At 42.5% G+C, this 17,948-nt stretch overlaps 1 protein-coding gene across 7 annotated transcripts in view; it reads right to left on the minus strand.

Moving 5' to 3' along the window:
* Nucleotides 1–1,251: 1,251 nt before the first annotated feature.
* TLK2 (tousled like kinase 2) overlaps nucleotides 1,252–17,948 on the minus strand; it is a 43,736-nt gene continuing 27,039 nt past the window's right edge. For all 7 annotated transcript variants that reach the window (XM_062595625.1, XM_062595624.1, XM_062595629.1 and 4 more), the window contains 10 exons: nucleotides 14,768–14,834; nucleotides 11,965–12,062; nucleotides 11,548–11,629; nucleotides 9,836–9,927; nucleotides 8,783–8,872; nucleotides 8,093–8,262; nucleotides 6,457–6,595; nucleotides 5,437–5,548; nucleotides 4,367–4,474; nucleotides 1,252–3,990 (listed from right to left, as the gene is read on the minus strand). In XM_062595625.1, the coding sequence (XP_062451609.1) occupies nucleotides 3,817–3,990; nucleotides 4,367–4,474; nucleotides 5,437–5,548; nucleotides 6,457–6,595; nucleotides 8,093–8,262; nucleotides 8,783–8,872; nucleotides 9,836–9,927; nucleotides 11,548–11,629; nucleotides 11,965–12,062; nucleotides 14,768–14,834 (1,132 nt within the window). In that variant the 3' untranslated portion in view covers nucleotides 1,252–3,816. The remainder of the gene's footprint in view (nucleotides 3,991–4,366; nucleotides 4,475–5,436; nucleotides 5,549–6,456; nucleotides 6,596–8,092; nucleotides 8,263–8,782; nucleotides 8,873–9,835; nucleotides 9,928–11,547; nucleotides 11,630–11,964; nucleotides 12,063–14,767; nucleotides 14,835–17,948) is intronic.

Raw genomic sequence — 17,948 nt, forward strand, 5'->3', positions numbered from 1 at the left:
CCGAGCCGGGGCCAGCGCGGGGCAGAGGGGAGCTGCACCTCTTGCTGCAAATCTTCCTTCATCTGCAAGAGCTCTCCCTCCATTTTAGAAGCTTTAAGGCCAGGCTGCCTAAGCCAAGCTCAGGCAGCATCCAGGAGAAAAGAAAAATAATAATAAAACCCTCTAAGGCCCACGGAAGCAGCAGCAAACCTCACGTCAACCTTATTTTGCGACCTGGCAAACTCTTGACACGAACTGGGACCGGCCTGCTGGCATACAGAAACTCGCCTGGTGGCGTGACTCCTACCCACTGAAGCGGGAGGCAAGGCAAAGCCTCCAGGAACGCAGCCCCGGAGCAAGCCGGCGAGCCGCCCGCCTGAAGCCCAACGCAACTTTGCTGCTGAAACGTCGCCGCCTCCTCCCCTTACCCGAATCTGTAGATCGTTGTCAAAACTGGAACGCCAGGCACGAAAATAATCAGCTGCAGCAGCACGCAGGGAGCCGGATTCTTCCCGGTGTTCGGTTTCACACTTAACCGAAAGCTCCCTTTAACTTCCAGCGAAGGGAGGCTGACGTCAGGTTTGCCGAGGAGCACAGAAATCCTTATCCACAGCAACTCTTCCTCCAAAGAAGTCAGCCGCTTGCCGGCAGATGCTGCCTGCGCTGGGCAGTAGCGGCATCTCGCACCGAGGCTGCGACACGCAGGCGGCCTCGGAGCCGGTGCTTCCTAGACATTTCCTCAGACAGATGCAAACTCCGCATCTTTTGCTGAAGTCTTTCCTGATTTTCTATTATAAGTATTTTTAAAATTGACAAGATTGGGCGGCGGGAAGTTAAAGGAGTCGAGCGCGCCGCGCACCGCGGCCTCTCCGTGCGACTCGAACCAGGGCGCCGCGCTCCCCGGGCTGCGGAGCGGCCGGCGGGCTCGGCCCGCGCGGAAGGGAAGCTTAGCAAGAACGTGCGTCCACAGACACGAGAGGGTTTCTCCTCGTCCCAAACACACACACACAACTTCTAAACTCAAAAACTAGGCACCAACCCAGCTTGGATGTTTTTCTCCACCTTCCAGAAGCAGACGATCAACGTCACTAATTAAGCAAGGCTAATTTGCAACAACAGCCCGCCCGGCGAGCGACTCCCCCCTGGGCTGCAAAGGTCTCCGCGGTCTGAGCTCTCCGAACGCCACCTCTGCCTTCTCCTCCCCCGTCTCTTCCTGCAGCCAGCGCGACAAAGCCAGAACTACAAACAGCAAAAGAGTAAGAGTCGAGCAAATCAGTTTCTTAAAACTTATTTTAATATCCATGTCTCTTCTGTTGGGTAAAGCCAAAACAGTCTGGCCTGGTTTTAAGTTACAAATTCTTCATACACTTTTCTTTAAGTAAATGAACAGTGTGGCAATAGGGTCTGTTACGGGAAGTGAAACCCATATTAACGAGGAAGGTGTCGCAGCCAGAATTCTGCCAGGGTTCTCCACTGCTATCAGCACCGGGCAAGGCTAACGCTGTCCGCAGGCCCCCGAACGGGTGTCACACAGCAGGAATAAATGCATCTGACACAAAACTAATCACACCCACAGAGATAGCACACACTCTATGTCCAAGAAACGATCGGACTGGGCTTAAAAAAAAAAAAAAACACCCTTTTAGAGTTCTCCCCTATGCGGATAGACACCAAATAATCAGCTTCAGCAAACAGGATGAAGCATCAACCCTGATTTTGCCTGACAGAGGCTGAATAGACATGTTGAAGCACTGCTTGCTAAACAGTTAACTTCTAAAACAGACCAGCAGGGATGGAAAGGGCTAAGAAATTATGGCTGAGGATTTAAAGATGCAGTATTTTTTTTTCTTTGCTTAAAATACTATGGTTTAAGGACCACCTTAATGCAGCTGCAAGTGAATATATCCAATTAAAAGCCCAAGAGACACTACAAAAATAGTCATAAAAATCAAAGCAGCAGAGTTCTGCACTTCCCAGGTCCATAGTTCAATTTCACCAGATTCCTCAATTTTTCAGCTAGCAACAGGTTCCTGAACAGGTTAAGCACGTTTGCGGACGACGGCTTACGGTAAGGCAAACGAGCGGTGGTTCTCTCGGAAAGGGTCTAACGGAGAACTTCACTTGCCACAAAAACGCCGAACGCCCAAGAAAACCCCGCACGCTGTGACCGCGGGCACACACCTGGAGTGCTGCACGGAGAACAGCCCCCCGCAGGCCCGGGGGCTGGATTAAGAAGCGTGCACAGTGCGATCTGTTCTTAAACGACGCCCTGAACCGCAGCAGCGCACCGCTCAGCTCCCTCCCGAGGCAAACCTCGCTCTTGGACACTGCATCTTTAAATAGTTCTGGCTAAGAACTCCTGCCACATGTTAGGAACACTCCAACCTGGCTGCCACATGTTCAAGTGCTGTGCTTTTTGTATGTGTTTTCAGTCTTCCTTCGATGTGGGGAGGGAAAAAGGGGGCACAGTGGGGACAGGAGGCTTGTGTCTCACAGCAGGCAGATGCCCGCTGGAGGTGCAAGGCCCTTTGAGCAGATTACAGAAGGGAGATAAAAATAGTTAGGGCGTTTGTTCCCTTCTAGGACACATCTCCTTCCCCCTCATTTATGATCTGATGCAGTGATGTCAGTAAGTTTGGAAAGTCAGTAACTTTTTAAAGGAAAGCGTTAAGAGAGAGGAAGCTTCCCTGCCAAGTCACCTAACAGAGGAGCAGACGAGTCTTCAGCTTTGGATTTTTATAATGTTAACAAGATACGTACAGTACTGCACGAGCACAGATCACACATGTGATCAACTGAGCTGCGCTGATTCCTTCCCGTTTGCTGCCTGCCTTTTCCATAGTCAATGGGTATCATGCTCACAAGAGCAAAGAGCACTTCATGAACATGTCAGGGTGTGTTTTCAAAAAACAAAACAAAAAAAAAAAAAAAAAAAAAAGAAAGAAAAAGACCCCCCCCAGCATTTCAAATAAATTAAAAAGGTGCAACTGTTGAGAGAGCTAGGAAGCAGCAGTTGAAAACCTCATGGCAATCTGAGCTATGATCCAATCTGACCACAAGAGATCTGCGCAGGCCTGTTCTGCTGTTGGCTTCATCTCCCTCTTTAGAAGGTGAGTTATTCGTTAAGAGGCCATCCCAAGGGAGCAGAAAGCTGCACCATCTGTAGAATGGACACTGCCATGTACCTGCTAATAAGGGTTTCACTTTGAGACCAGAAAACTGTTTTCTTCCAAAAAATTGTTATTTTAAAAAACTGAAATTAATTAGGGGTAAAACACTAACTCTAGTGCCATGAACAGGCAGGATCAACTTTTTTCCCCTCCAAAGGGCAAAGAGTCATATACCATCCCCAGCTGAACCTTGGTGCTTCGAGCTTTTCAGGAGATGTTACCTAAACTTTATTAAAAGAAAAAGAACAATGTTTAAATATCAACACTGGACTAGCCCAGTCTTTTTTCAAAGTCCACATTCTTCATATGAAGCACACACCGCATCCTGGATTCCCCAAGGCTGCATGTTCAGAAGTTCACAGTACATGGAACCATGTCTTTTTGTATTTTCTTGAGTTTCCCCTCCTTGCTCAGAGCAGCCACCCTTTGTGGTCATTTACCAGATAAACCTCAAGCCAATTCCTAGCCACGTGGCTTGGCCTAAGATGCCGAAGGTTTTCTTGATGAGAGTTGATGTTGTCATGCTCTATGGATGGAAAAAAGCAAGAGAAAAAAAGCACCTGGTACAGGTTTCTTGAGACCCTTGCGGATTCCTCTATTCCAAAGCTGTTTCTGAAAGTCTTTTTGTCGTTTTTTTTTCAAGCAGTTTTTGGCCTATTACTCTGTCTCAGTTTGAAGAGCTGTTATTGGATGATCCAGAGGTTGATGCAATTGCAGCTCCAGCTGGGCTGCTTGTGGATACAGATTTGCGGATATGAGGCAGCAAGTATGGGTCACAGGCCAGCTGCTGGACATCTATCCGATCCTCCTTTCGGTAGGCCAAACAACGTCTGATAAATGCCTGCAGATACCCCAAAGGCAGAACAAGAATCAGCACACTGACAGAAACAGGAAGTTTTCTTTGATAGATAATTCTTTGGGAGCTGAGCCAATCTGACAACCCCAGTGCTGAAATTCCTTCCCAAGTGACTGCACAGACAGCCCAGGTCTTATGCCAGAAGCTCATCTTTTATCACGAGAAAGCACAGGAGAGACATACGCCGTACTCCGTTCAATCCTCCGTCTGACAACTACAACACAGCAAAGCCACAGACTGCTCTGCACAGCTCTGCACAAAATTCCTTGCTAGGTTTAGGGAAACTAAGAGGAACGAACTGCCAGTGTGGTTCGCTGACTGACATAGGCAGCGTGATCAAACTTGCTTCAACAAGATTTACCTTTGCTTCTGGCGTGACTACTGGCTTTGGAGGGAACTGCACCTCGGTAGCTTTCAGGATTGTGTTCTCCTGCAGAATATCTTGTTGTGACTGGTTGTGGCCGAAGGGCTACCAAAACAAAGAGACAATTCTTAAAGGTTGACAGCAGGTCTTAAAAGACCCATAAGACCCATAATGCTACTGGTTATCATCACTTGACATCATCATTTTTCCAGGCAAGAAGCCCATACATGCAGTGAAAGTGCTGCAGATTCCAACCAGATTAGCAGGACACGCTGCTCCTGTACTTAAACTGAACAAAACGGACCAAGCTGGAACATTGTCCAGAGAGGACTCCTGCTCAGGAGGGAACTCCCACCTGCTTCCAGACCTACTAGGTCACCAAGATGGTCTCCATCTAACTGAACTGTCAGGAGATTCATCCACCTCAGTCACTGCTGGGCTGGTTCCACTGTGAGACTGACAACACTAAGCAAGCCCAGCATGTTTGTCAGTCCAAGCATTCACAATACTTAGTTACCAAGAAATCACAAAAACAAGCATTATCCTGCCCCACCCAATCTCTTCTGTTGTCATGAAATACATTCAGATCGCCTTTCCTCAGGACAGTCATGTCCTCCTCATCTAGACTCCTCCCTTCCAAAAAACATCCTAAAAGCTTCTAGGGTAGGTCTCGGTAAGGAGCTCTTGTTTTAAACGAGTCGCAGCTGGTGAGCAGTACCAGGCTCAACAGGCACTGATAGCATCGCAAAACAACGTGACACGAAGAACCTCAGGTGACTGGCCCTCAACGGTATACCTGTCCTGCCCTTAAAGGCTTCAGTGGAAACGTGCCTAGTGGAAAAAGGAGTTCTGTAGACCATTGCTTCTAAAGGCAGTGCCGTGTAGAGGTAAACACAGCCTAGTAAATTCTCCCTATCTCTTTAGCTTGGGCTCTGTCCTGGAACTGTTAACAAAGAGACAAGGTAGAAGCAGCAGCTTCTACTCTGGGGCGAAGAGGGAAGCAGACACCAGCTGCCTCCAGAGAGTCTGGGAATCATCACTGGGAAATGGGTTAAACGCCTTCTTACCTTTCTACCATAGAGACACTGATAGAAAATGACTCCCACTGACCAGACATCAACTTTATTTGAAATCTTTGGAGGTTCTTTCCCGACCACAAAACATTCTGGTGGCAGATACCTGGTTGGAAGGAAGTGACAACAGATCATTAGTACCATCTCCAAATACACTGAGTCACTTAACTTTGAAAAGAAGAAACAAGCTTCTGCAGTCGGACATTAGCTTGGGATTCAAAGGACATGATTCTAGTTTTTTCTTTCCTATTTATCTTTGGGCCAAGATCACCACTGCTCATCACTTCCCTGAAGCAGTGATCTCACAGGACTCTCCAGACCTCCATGGTCTAAGCCGGTCAGCACAGTCAATTTCTTCTCACCAAAGCACATAAAATAATCCCAATTACTTTTATCTTTAAAACTGGCATTTGTTGTTGAACTGCCTTGGCCAGCAGTTTCGCAATGGAAACAGCCAGCCAGTGGCGAGACAGTGACAACACTTGGCATTGGGGATGAAATACTGCTGAAACCATCTTTCACATGACACTTAAAGCTGTGACTACAGATAGCACTGTGAGATTTGCATCTTTTTTAAGATTTAGCTCTGTGGATTTTCACCAGTTACACTGGAATTCTCTTTCCATTTCCTTGGCCCATCAATATTTCCATAGTGTTCTCTACCTCCTCACCTAAACTGAGGTTAGACAGTGCCATCATGCACTATGACTAGCTGCCAAGCTCCACTCTAGAGTTGGCTATTTTGGCCATGTGCAACATTGCAGGTTTTCATCAGACTCTTTGGATAAGAGGTTGTTTTCAGATGCGTAAACACCAATCCACTGGAAAGCAAAAAGCTGCCAGTCTCAAAAGGAGCTGTGTGCGACAACTGAACAAGCAGTTTCTAGGGTCTCAAATCTCCAGTGTCTCAAGTAGTCACAGACAATGGCAGCACATACAGAGCTGACATGGATCCAAAGCTGTTTGTAAACTATTTTTGATCTGTAACTTGCAAGTGCCCCAGGCAACACTCACCAGTAAGTACCAGCTCCCTGCGATGTCAGTTCCATGCCATCAACAGAGTTGTAGCTGTCATCATCCATGATTTTGGAAAGTCCAAAATCTGTGATTTTTATCTCTCCACATGCAGTACCATTGACTAGAAGAATATTACCTAAAAGGAAATAAAAACAGCCTCAAGACACACATCCAGCAAGAAAAAGCAGCAACAAAATTGCATTGAACTCCAGCACCCTGCTTGAGAAGGCAAGCAACCTGCAAAACACTGAGCTGTAGCAGCCTGGGGCAGATGTTTTAACATTCAATACAGAGATTTTCAGAGAGAACTCTGCTCCCAGCAAGTTCTAGAACTTATCTGCCCATCCTTGAATAACTCTAACCCAGCATTAGTTGGAAGCTTCAGTTTATGAGCCCTACTCTCCAGATCAGCTTGATGCCCATGCTGTTTGCTCCCTCTCAGAGAGGACTGGCCCTGTTCAAAGGGCAGGTCAAAAAGGGAGACAAAGGAGAGAAGGGCATGCACACACACACGGTCATGACTCATTCTGCCCAGATGTCCTGACTTGCCCTGGCCTCTCAACAGCCAGAAACTCTCCCCTTCCTAGCAGTACTCCCCAGTGCTTGCTAAGCTCAACAAGGACAGTTACTGCTTAGGAAAAGCCTTTTACAAATCTATCAAGGATCAAGCAGTCAGATCACCACAGTTCAAAGCCTACAATGAAGCAGCAGAATTGTGCACGAAGGCAGTGGATGAATCACTGTTTCAGGCAACAGCTGTAGGCAGAGCTCTGCAGCACACTCAGACAACATCAGCACAGTCAGCTGACGGAGAAAGAGTAACAAAAACTAGTGCAACAGCACCACCTCCTGTACAGATTCCTTATGCTGATGCAATAAAAACACATCACATACCAGTTACACAATGCTGATGAAGTGCCACCAGCACACAAAGCAGAGATAACTCTCTGATGAGGCAGTTGAATTTTATTGCATTAAGAAAAAAGCAAAGCAGCCAATACACATCACCCTAACCTAACCTAAGAGCACTTCCATTTTTGCCCTCCTGACTCTCTCCAATACTAGAAGAAAAGGGAAATCTGCGGCAACACTGGGAGACATAATAGGCATTACTGAATTCAAAGGCAGACCTGAGCAAACACAACTTGACTGCCGTTCACAAAGCTGAGGATCTACAACACAATCTGAAATCAAGCACTTCCAGGTTAGCTTCTGCCACCAAGTTTCTGAGCAGATGATGATTACAGAAAGAGTAAACCAGAAGAATGCAAACAAGAAACACTAGCAATTACGGGAACTTCTATGAAACAGTAACAGAGGCTTCCAACAACAGCAGAATACAAGCAGGACGCTGAAAACCAAAACACAGACACTGGCAGTTCAAGTGCTCATTCTAAATAAGGAGGCTTCTTTTTCTGGAACGTTACTTCCTTGTTTCATGTTGCAACTCTAGGAGACAATAGCCTTTCCCAGCATGTTCTATGCATTTCAGCTCTTGCCTGTTGCAAGTTAATCTTCCCAGTCAGGCCTATCTCCTTTTTGCTGTCTGACCAAAGTAAACTTCCCTTAGTTACTAATAACCTATTATCTTTAATTAGCATCCTTGAACACATCAGTTAGAAGCACAACATACCTGGTTTAAGGTCATAGTGTATGATGGGAGGTTTGATTTCATTTAAGTATTTCAAAGCATTCACAATCTGCATGATAATGGATCGCGCCTCTTTCTCAGACATTAACTTGTGCTGTTTCAGGTAGAAGTCCAGATCATTTCCCTCACAGTATTCTAACACTGTACAAAACCTAAAGGTGAAACAGTAATTGTTGTAATAAAAAAAATAAAAATAATAATAATAATAAAAAAGAAAAACAGAAAATCCACAAAAAAAACCACAACACTTTGCTGTTGCTTCTTTGTAAGAGATCATTTGGTCAATATACTAAATTAAAAGCCCTCCAACTTTTTCTACAAATACGACACTAGGAGAACGGTCCACAATATTCAATAGTGCAATGGTCAGAGATACTCAATTTAGTGCTAGGATCAGGAGCAGACAGCTGAAACAGCTGAGGCACATGGTCAAGCTAACTAAGAAGTGGGATTTACTAATAGAGTATCACATCTGATCTAATATGGTGCATCGCTTTGTGAGTTAGCATCTCTGCAAAACCAACTTATGTAGAAACAGTTTGAGATATCTCTGCAACACAGTCTACAGCACTAGAATTTAGTGAATGTCCATACCAGTGGAAAGCTTTATTAGACCAAGTATTCGTACTCAGTGGGTCAAATCAAGTTGAAGTACACAGCAACGTCACTTACGAGTCAGTATCCAGCGAAAAGTAGTCATATAGCTTAACTATTCGAGGATGATCCAGTTCTTTGTGAATTCTGTACTCTCTACATGCATGTCTGAAAGTAGGAAAGTCTGGGCATTAGTCATACAAGTAACTTAATTCTGAGTTCTGTGCATGGAGCACCCAGACATAGCACTCAGCAGGCCAAGTTTAATCACAGACCCATGCACATTACTTAAGACAGCTTAAGAAAAGGCAAGCAAAGGAGGAGTTGCTCAGAACAGCCCTTGAGAACCAAGGAGTCCAAGTGTATCTTGAATGCTGGCAGTACTACAAAATAACTAATCCTGATTAATGGTACTGGCAACCAAAGTAGAATAACCTCACAGTAAATTGTTAAGTCATCCAAGATAGCTGTAACACAAAATTCAGCAAACTCTAGAAAAATTCCAGGATGCTCAACAGTCCAACTTCTAAGCTTCAATTCCAGCTTAGTTTTTGCCAATGACTTGTCGGGAAACTGGGGAAATAAGACCACAGCTTTGTCTTTGAAGCTCTGTCAAAAAGGTTTCCTGCCATTCTGCAGTGCTCATCTAACCCATGGCATTAAAAAACAAGCATTACCAACACCAAGAGGTTTCCTGCACCTCCCTTCTTGGCCATGACATACATACATTCCCGATCAGTTGTAAAAGGACTAAGTATTCTAGGAAACAAAGGGGAAGGCTATCAGAAAGGACAATGCAGGTGTGCACCCAGAAGATGGGCATAAGCACATTTCCTACATAAGCAGAGTCTAGATGTCTTGGAGGGGAGAAGCCAGTTCAACATTTTCTTCCTAGAGCATTACTGCTGCTGTAAAACCCTGTGCCACAGCACTGACAAAGATGTGTGCGCATTGTGTGCACGTTTCAGACACTGCTGAACTGACCGTAACTTTTTCAAGTTACTGGGACTGAGACTGGCTTTCTAAATGTGGCAAAACAGAGAAAAATGGCAGCCCGTTCACGAATACTGGCCAACCAAACACATCAGCAGAGTCTGGAAACACAGCCCTCTGCTTTAAAGCTTTACTTACTTGTGATAATTTTCTTTCTTCTCATCTCTCCAATTCTTATTTAATTGGTGTATTTTCACAGCTACATATCTCTGTTCTGTTAAATCAAACGCCTGCAGAGAGAAGAGCTGAAAATCAGTAGGAATCAAAACTTCAAGTTAATACTGCAAAAGCAGACAAGCTCCAACAAACCAATGTCCCCACCCAGGAAATCAACATTACAACATATCAAGTGAAGAGCAAACCCACATTTTGATGCAATTTAGTTTCATTAGTGAAACCAAGCAACTCCGAAAGTAATTGGATTTTCTGGGCTTCGATCTGACCTTCCCAAGGGAATCTAATGTTGCACTTATTGTGACATTTTACCACCAGCTACAATGGGATCAGAAAGGCCATATTATCAAAATACAGTCAGAGTTAATCACACTGGGAAAGACGCTGCCATTATTCCTCCAAACCACCTAACACATTGTCTACGCTCTGTAAAAAAACAAAAACAAATCATGCAAAGGATTTTTAATGCTTTATTTCACACTGCTAATTCAATAAAATGTTGCAGCTTGTTTAAAAGCTGGAGAACCCGATTGCTAAATTGTATATCTCTTGTGCTATGTTTTTTCTCCTGGTCTTTTGCTTTAAAGAATGGATCACTAGAAAAGTGCTCCTGGAGAAGTATAGAAATCTTCTACCTTGTCTGAGGCAGCAAAACCTAATAATTTAGGGGACTCAGAAAAGACCCTACTGGAAGCAGAAAAGAATTCTGTTGTAAAGGTTGCATCTGTACTTCTAGCATGTATGTAAGATTCTGGAGAAGAGGGTGAGGTATTTCTTTGTTTTAATAATATTATTAAAACTGTTTAGTGTGGTCAGGTAGGAAGCACTCATATCCTTTGCTGTTAACTCTGGAGCCTAGGATCTCTACCTAGTCAGCAGAGCCTCAAAAGAGTAATTCAGAGTACCTACATGAGGATCACTCCCTCCTTTCCCTACCTGAGCAGTCCAGCCTCCCAGCTTAGACACCTAATGTTGCACTGCATCAAAACAACAAGTCACCATGAAGTTTCTAATATTGGTGTAGTTATTTTAGTTCTAACTGAATTCATTGGGAACTAGAAACTAGTGTGTGCAGATGGGGAATACTTACAACTGGAGAGGCTTTAAGCGTAATAGTCAAATTGAAAGCACAATCACAGTATCACAGGTCTCGGCCACGTAAAAGTGCTGACATACAAATAATCCTCAGTTCCAGGAAAATCCCAAGCCTACAACACCCAGTCTGCTACTTCAGTGTGTAAAAGCGAAACATAAGACGGTAACTTTCTACTCCCAGGAAATGAAGGCTTTGCTACGTTACTATTGGAGTTTTCCCTTTTGTTTACAGTAATGTTTAGACTTAATATGCTCTACTTGATAAAACTTAACCACTTCAGTTTTTATGTGTAGGCTCTTGAACAAACAAATGTTTTACTTCTTTGTCCTGGCAAAACTTGCGGACCTAGTGCAGTATTTTCTTAAAGCATGTATTTGTAGAAAATACGACCTCTGAAGAGCAAAGCAGAACCTAAAAATCTCAAGCCTGCTGTCTAATAGAAGCCAGATGTAACATGTGTTTCTTCCTCCCTTCTTCCCCCCACAACCTGCACCATTGAGAAAACAAGTGTAAGATACTGCTTACTGCAATATTTCATTGCAGATTCAGATTACACCACAGACTGGTGCTTCAAATTTACCTTATATACTTCACTGAAGCCGCCTCTACCCAGAAGATGTAGCAACAGATATCTATCATTTAGCGTTGGATGGTCTTTAAATCTGGAGAGAAAATAGAGTTTAAGAATACCAACAGTAACAATGCACTCTACTGCACAGTAACAGCTATTACATAGCTTAGAAACAATACTTTTATATTACAACTGAAAATTTTGGAACTCTTAGTAACCGCCAGATTTGACGGCATCTGATCACATTGCACTGATGAAAGACCACATAACGGTACTGATGTATTTGGAAGCCTTTATTTCACCATAGCTTCCAATTCACCCTCCCCACCAAACAACTGACATATTAATGTAAAAGACCGATTAAAAGGAAAAAAATAAAAGTATTTCCTATTAGAAGGTTTTTGTCCATGACTCCCACGTGCTTACTGTGAATTATCTTCATTGTGTATCCTTTTCAATTCCCTGATATGTAGATTTCTAACTCTTTCTAGCCGTTCCAACTCTGCCTGGATCTCTGCTTCTTCCTGCACAAGGAGGAAAAAAAAAAAAAAAAAAAAAAAAAAAAAAAAAGAAAAACAACAAAAAAAAAAACAATACAACTTAAGACAATGCAGTTTGCATTTCTGCCTGATCTACTGAACCACAAATGGAATTCCACTTGTGAAGAAGTTGGTAAATAACTTGTCTGAGAGATTAAAGAGATGTTCCTGGGCAACTTCAAGAGTGGGTGGAAGGTGGAAATAAGAATGTTAACATTAAAGAGGAGGATATTCCAGGTGCTATCTTCCATCTTAAAAAAATCTTAGAGTATTACTCTGAAAACTATCACATCACAAACTTTACAATAAACTTCCAACATGTGTTCTCCACTCAAGAAATTTAAAAATCAGCTAAACCAAAGTAGAAGCAAGTTATAGCTAGAAATTTTTGTAAGAGGCATCATCTAAATGTACAGCACACTTCAGTATACAACAGTAAGGTGAGTAGAGACCCGTTCACACCTAAGCAAATTGCTGATGCCAAGCACTTTAGACAAGCAAGTCTAGAGTTAAAAGGCAGAAATATCACAGAACATCCTTAAGTTTGAGTGGCAAACAGGTCATATTAAGAACAGTAGATTGCATCAGTGCAAGTTTAATAGCCTACTTAGTGGGCTGTTTGGATTCTTGTCTCTCTCTGTGTGTCTTCAACACTGGGAGCTACTACCTCACGCTGGCAGATTCCCCAAAGGGCCCCTCTAGTTTAACTGAGCCCCTTCTCTGCACTTTAAAACAGGAATGACTGATGAATCCTGTACTTCATGAAAGAGTTTAACTACTGCTTGCTTGCAAAAGTTTTTTTCTGGACCATAGAGATCTTATCGTTCTCAAAAAGACTGTCTTGGTTCCAGACAGCATCACGTCTAGAAATAAAATCAGGAAGTACAAGTGCCGAGAGCCTCTGCCTCACACAGGAATACGTTATGCTCAGCATCTTTGTCTGTGGTTTGCATCAGCTCTGGTTCTGCACCTCCTCTGTTAAGGCCTCCCCAGCTGTTTTTGCAGCAACTCAGCCTCTCCTGGGACAAGGCAATGAGGACAGCCCTCTCAAGAAAGGAGCAGGGATGTCATGGTGTCACACAGGGATGGAGACAGTACCCAGAGAGGATGGAGAACCTGAAAGAATGCAATGGTGTCTCATTTGAGGTAAGCAGGAGAACAAGGCAGTGGGTAACTTTGTGCCATTTTGATACATTGTTTGTGTATGGAAATGATAAGAGTAGCAAGTTTAGTGCCCTCAAATAAGACAAGAGAATTGCAGACAGGGTTACAAATCTCAATGCAAACGTGTGCCTCAAGCAATATTATTTGCTGCATATGACTCAAGGGACATAGTTACCCATTTGTCTTGTGATTCCAGTCCTTCCCTTCTCAACTGGTTCTATTTTTAGGCAGAAAGAATGAGCCAGTTTCCAAAAGTGGAGAAGGATAAGCACAGGCTTCAGACAATGCCACAATCCCAGAACATTACTTCATTTTCCATAAAGGTCAATTCTAAATGGATTCCTCTGTTCCAGGGTGGCATACTACATGCCAGCAATAAAAGGACCTGCAATTAACACACTCTAGCAATGAGGAACTGTAGGGCACTCCTGCCCATATCACCTATCTTTGCTCACAGGTCAGTAAAACACAACTGGCAAAGTACCAGTGGGTGCCATGTATGCATTCATTTTCCCTTGCCATGGCAAATAACAAGGGGTACAGTGGCACTGATGAAACCTTACAATCAACTTGTGTATTGAGAACACGGGGGGGGGGGAAAAACAAAAACCAAAAACAACCACATAAAGAGTTCAGACGCCACCAGAAAAAAGGCGGCAGACTCTAGCAGTGTGTTTGCATTCTTTCTCTTTATTCCAGACAAAGAGAGTTCATGTTATTCTCTGGCCTTTAGTAAGGATCACAGCTGACCAGGAAATAGGAAAGACATCTATTTGGTTGGTACTTCAGCAGATGAAGTGTCCTGAGAGTTTTATTTATGTTATTGCAGTCACTTAAAAGGAAACCAAGAGCTTATCTAAATATAACTTCACTTGCAGGTGCAGCTCCTGCTGAAGCCAATGTTTTTGAAAACAAATGTGCTTTACAACTAGCTAAATACTACTAGCTTCCAAAAGCCCAACAGACTTTTTGGATTGTTACTACTGTTACTAATAATGCTGGTTATTTGCCATTGCAAAGAAACGGGAAAGTCATTGATGTCTGCACTTTCTGTTATGTTCTCATAATTTTTTTCCTTTTTTTAATTTTATGATGGGACCTAGCATTTTAATTTACGCTGTATTTCAAACTGTAACAAGAATCGAATTTCTGTGCCTGAAAGGCGTTCAGGTATCCACATTTCTATAAACAGGAGTTGAACAATTGGTCCATGCTTTCACATTCCCTCATACTAGACACATACAGGTTGGCCCTAGTGACATTGTAAGATGGGTCAAAACAACTAACTCTTTAGATGAAAACATAACTGTAAGAATGGAGTCTACTTCCTGAAGCAAAAAGCATCTTTCCTCAATATCACTTCCTTGGAAAACATGATTAAGGAATTCTAGCTACCTCTTCCAAACAAGAAAAAACTCCTACTTATGGAACAAATGGCAGCGACTGCTACAAAGAGATGCTATTGTTCATAAAACACTGAATCAAAAAAACCTACCCTAAAAGCCTTTTCTGCAGCTAGTTCTTACCTTTTTAAGATGACCTAGTCGGAGTTTGAAGATTTCTTCCTGTTCGTGATATTCTGCTAATGTTAACCTGCACACAAGGAACAGAGATCCAGTGTGTTAAGCTTCAATGCATCTGATATAACAAACAGACAATTTGCAGTATATGCATTAGCTACATATACATTTAATAATCCATAACATTCTCTTGTGAAAATGACTACTACGCAGTGTACTTCAACACCTGGCAGGACGCTTTTAGTTAAACTCTGCAACCAGTCTTTTAAAAGAGACCAAAAGCTCAAACCTCAATCAAGTAGCTGCACGTAGCAAATTGAAACTCAAATCCTTAATAACACCTATTTAGCATGCTGATCGACTTTTAATAAAGAATGCTAAAACATAATCTAAATATGGAACATCGACCATAAGTATTCTACATCTTATTCTTCAGCTTAAGCTTAGCTTTACTGCTTGATTTTCAAAATTTTTCTTGTAATAACAGGAAGTAACGTGTTCACTCCAGCATTAGCAGTACCCCTAGCAACAGTGCCACTACAAAGACAGCACTAAACTGAGATTCCAAAATTTTTTTGTTCCAGGCTTTAAGTGTTTTCCAGGGAACGCCCTGGGCAATATACTTCAGCTTTCCACACCTTTGACTCCATATGTGAGGGGCAATGGGATACCGTGAGCATGTTACTGATGGTAAATGATGCACAAAGTTTTCATCCTAGATTGCTGGTCAAAAAAAGGCACTCAAAGTTTCATAGTGTTTTCAGTGTATTTTAGAGCCAAAGAGAGGCACGTATGAGAGAAGCAAAGAACTGCATTAAAACAGTGACAGATCTCATCACAAGTGAAATAAAGACATGCTGAGATCTTTAAGGTTAGAAGGCTAATCACTATACTGATTTTCTCATTACCATCAGCAAAGAGTTTGTTAAAAACATTAGGCACTTGTACCTAAAATTATGTAGCCCTTATCAAATGCATTTATTTACTTTGTAAACAAGACATGTGACAACATAAATATCTTTTGTGAATCTAAAGCAAGCGAAAACTATTTCCCTAGAGGATTTCTGTTGCAGCAGATAAGCTCTGCAGGGTATTTAGTACAGAAGTTAGCGTGTGAGTCCTCCACAGCACCAACACTGCAGCTAGATTCAAGAGGGGACAGAGCCCTACATTTGCACGAGGCTGCAGGACCCTGGCTTACTTTACAATAAATGAAAAGGAGACTGCATTCAGACAGTTGATTAAGCACTTGTCTTGAAACGCTCCTACTTCTCTCCACTATTGATAATGCAGAGGGTCTACTTACTTGAAAGAACTGCTTTAGTGGTTGTTAACTGATAATTTTAACAGAATCCATGTTCCTTCTGAAGGAACTTCTACCACAAGGAGCTGTTAATTATAAATTGAAAACATATAAAAATCCCAGTACCAGAAATGTTTATGTAATGACTCATTTGATAGAAAAGTGTGCCATTTTACAAGAAAAACATTATGACCTGAATTTTAATCAAATTCAGCTAATCTAAAAGGCCATGGAACACCTCGAACAGGAACAAACCTTCCTGGAATTTTAGACCTCTGGTTGGTATTTCTGTATACGGGATAATGGGACAACCGAATAAGCCAGCGACTTTCTGCATGACCTTGTGCACAAGAGAAATACAGGGCTAAACACTAACAACCTAGTCACTAAACAGAAAAACAGAATGAGTATCACTAGGCTACCATTGACCAAAACAGCTGCATGTTTGCAGTTACTATTACAAAAAAAAAAAAAAAAAATCAAAGATGCTGTCAGACAAATATTGTCCTGTTTAACACAAGCATGCTTGAAATACACCATGTCTACTGCAGGTGATGGCTCTAATATTGCCCAAGTTACCCTAACAGACCTCAGAAAACCCCAGCAGGTTAATCCTGAATGAAATCATCTTGGTTTCATTCACAGGGTAGATAATATTTTCAGGAGAGTACTCTGGGGAAGGGTATGCTTAAGTTTGCATCAGGGAACCTTCCTCATCCTTTCAGAGACAGAACAGCCATACCAAGATGAACCAAAATGAAATTGAGGGATTTAGCTGTCTACTCCTCTTTCAAATGAGACATTTACATTCAACTTGCCTATAAACGAGCATCTGTAAGAACTCCACAAAAAAAAAAAAAAAAAAAAAAAAAAAAAAAAAAAACAAACTCTCCCTCCAAAATCAGAAAGACTTTGCAATTGAAGGGCAGCCCTGCAAATCCATTTATGGGGTAACTAATGATTGAACAAGTATTCATTTAGCATACTGCTTCAGCTGACGTGCAGAAACAATATTTTCATAAGCTAAAACACTCCACATGAACCACATCCACGCACTGGCAAGCAGTTTTTACACAAACCACCACAAGAAGCTCTTCTAAACCACAAAGACAAAATTCTGGAATATAACTGTGAAGAATGACAAAACAGCAAGAGAAATAGATGAAAAAGACCAAGTAGCACAAAAAGGCCTACCAGCAAACCCAGGCAAAACCAGGGAATAATGGCAAGGCAGGCTGGCAATGTCGGTATAACCCCACTGGGTACCATGGATAAGTATCATGATTGCCAGCCACAGTAAGGCCTGTGCACTCATGTCTACAGCATAAGCCACACTGCTGCCGCATCTTCTTTCTACTGAGTAGAACCATCCCTACAGAATCGGGAAGCCTTAAATGCATCAGAGTACAGGCTTGGACTTCTCCATTCAGGGATAGCCTCTCTTCTAAATCGTTATCAATACACGCTTCAAAAAAACAGGGAAGCCCGTAACATTCTAAAACTGGTCTAGTGAAAAATGGCTTCCCTTCAAGCATATCAAGACTTTCAGAGTATCAGCAGCTTCAAAACAAGGCTACAAAGCAAAGAATGAAGCTTTATCTACCTTTCCATTTCCCTTAACTGACATAGCTGGAAAGGACTGCTTTGGAGATACAGTACAATACTTAACACACCATCTTTATAAAGAGCATCTTTTTCTCCAGCATATCCAGTTAATCGTTTGAAAAGCCTCATCAGAAAGTACATGTATTGTACCATATAGAAATACCTAAACGAAGCAGGAAGTTGCAACAGTTCAGAAAAAGACATTGCTTTTCAAACTTGATGCAGCAGGAACACTGGAAAAGTTACTGCATTCAAAAAAGGTCAAGCTCATACAAAGTT

Source organism: Rhea pennata, chromosome 26, assembly GCF_028389875.1.
Source record: "Rhea pennata isolate bPtePen1 chromosome 26, bPtePen1.pri, whole genome shotgun sequence".
NCBI lineage: Eukaryota > Metazoa > Chordata > Aves > Rheiformes > Rheidae > Rhea > Rhea pennata.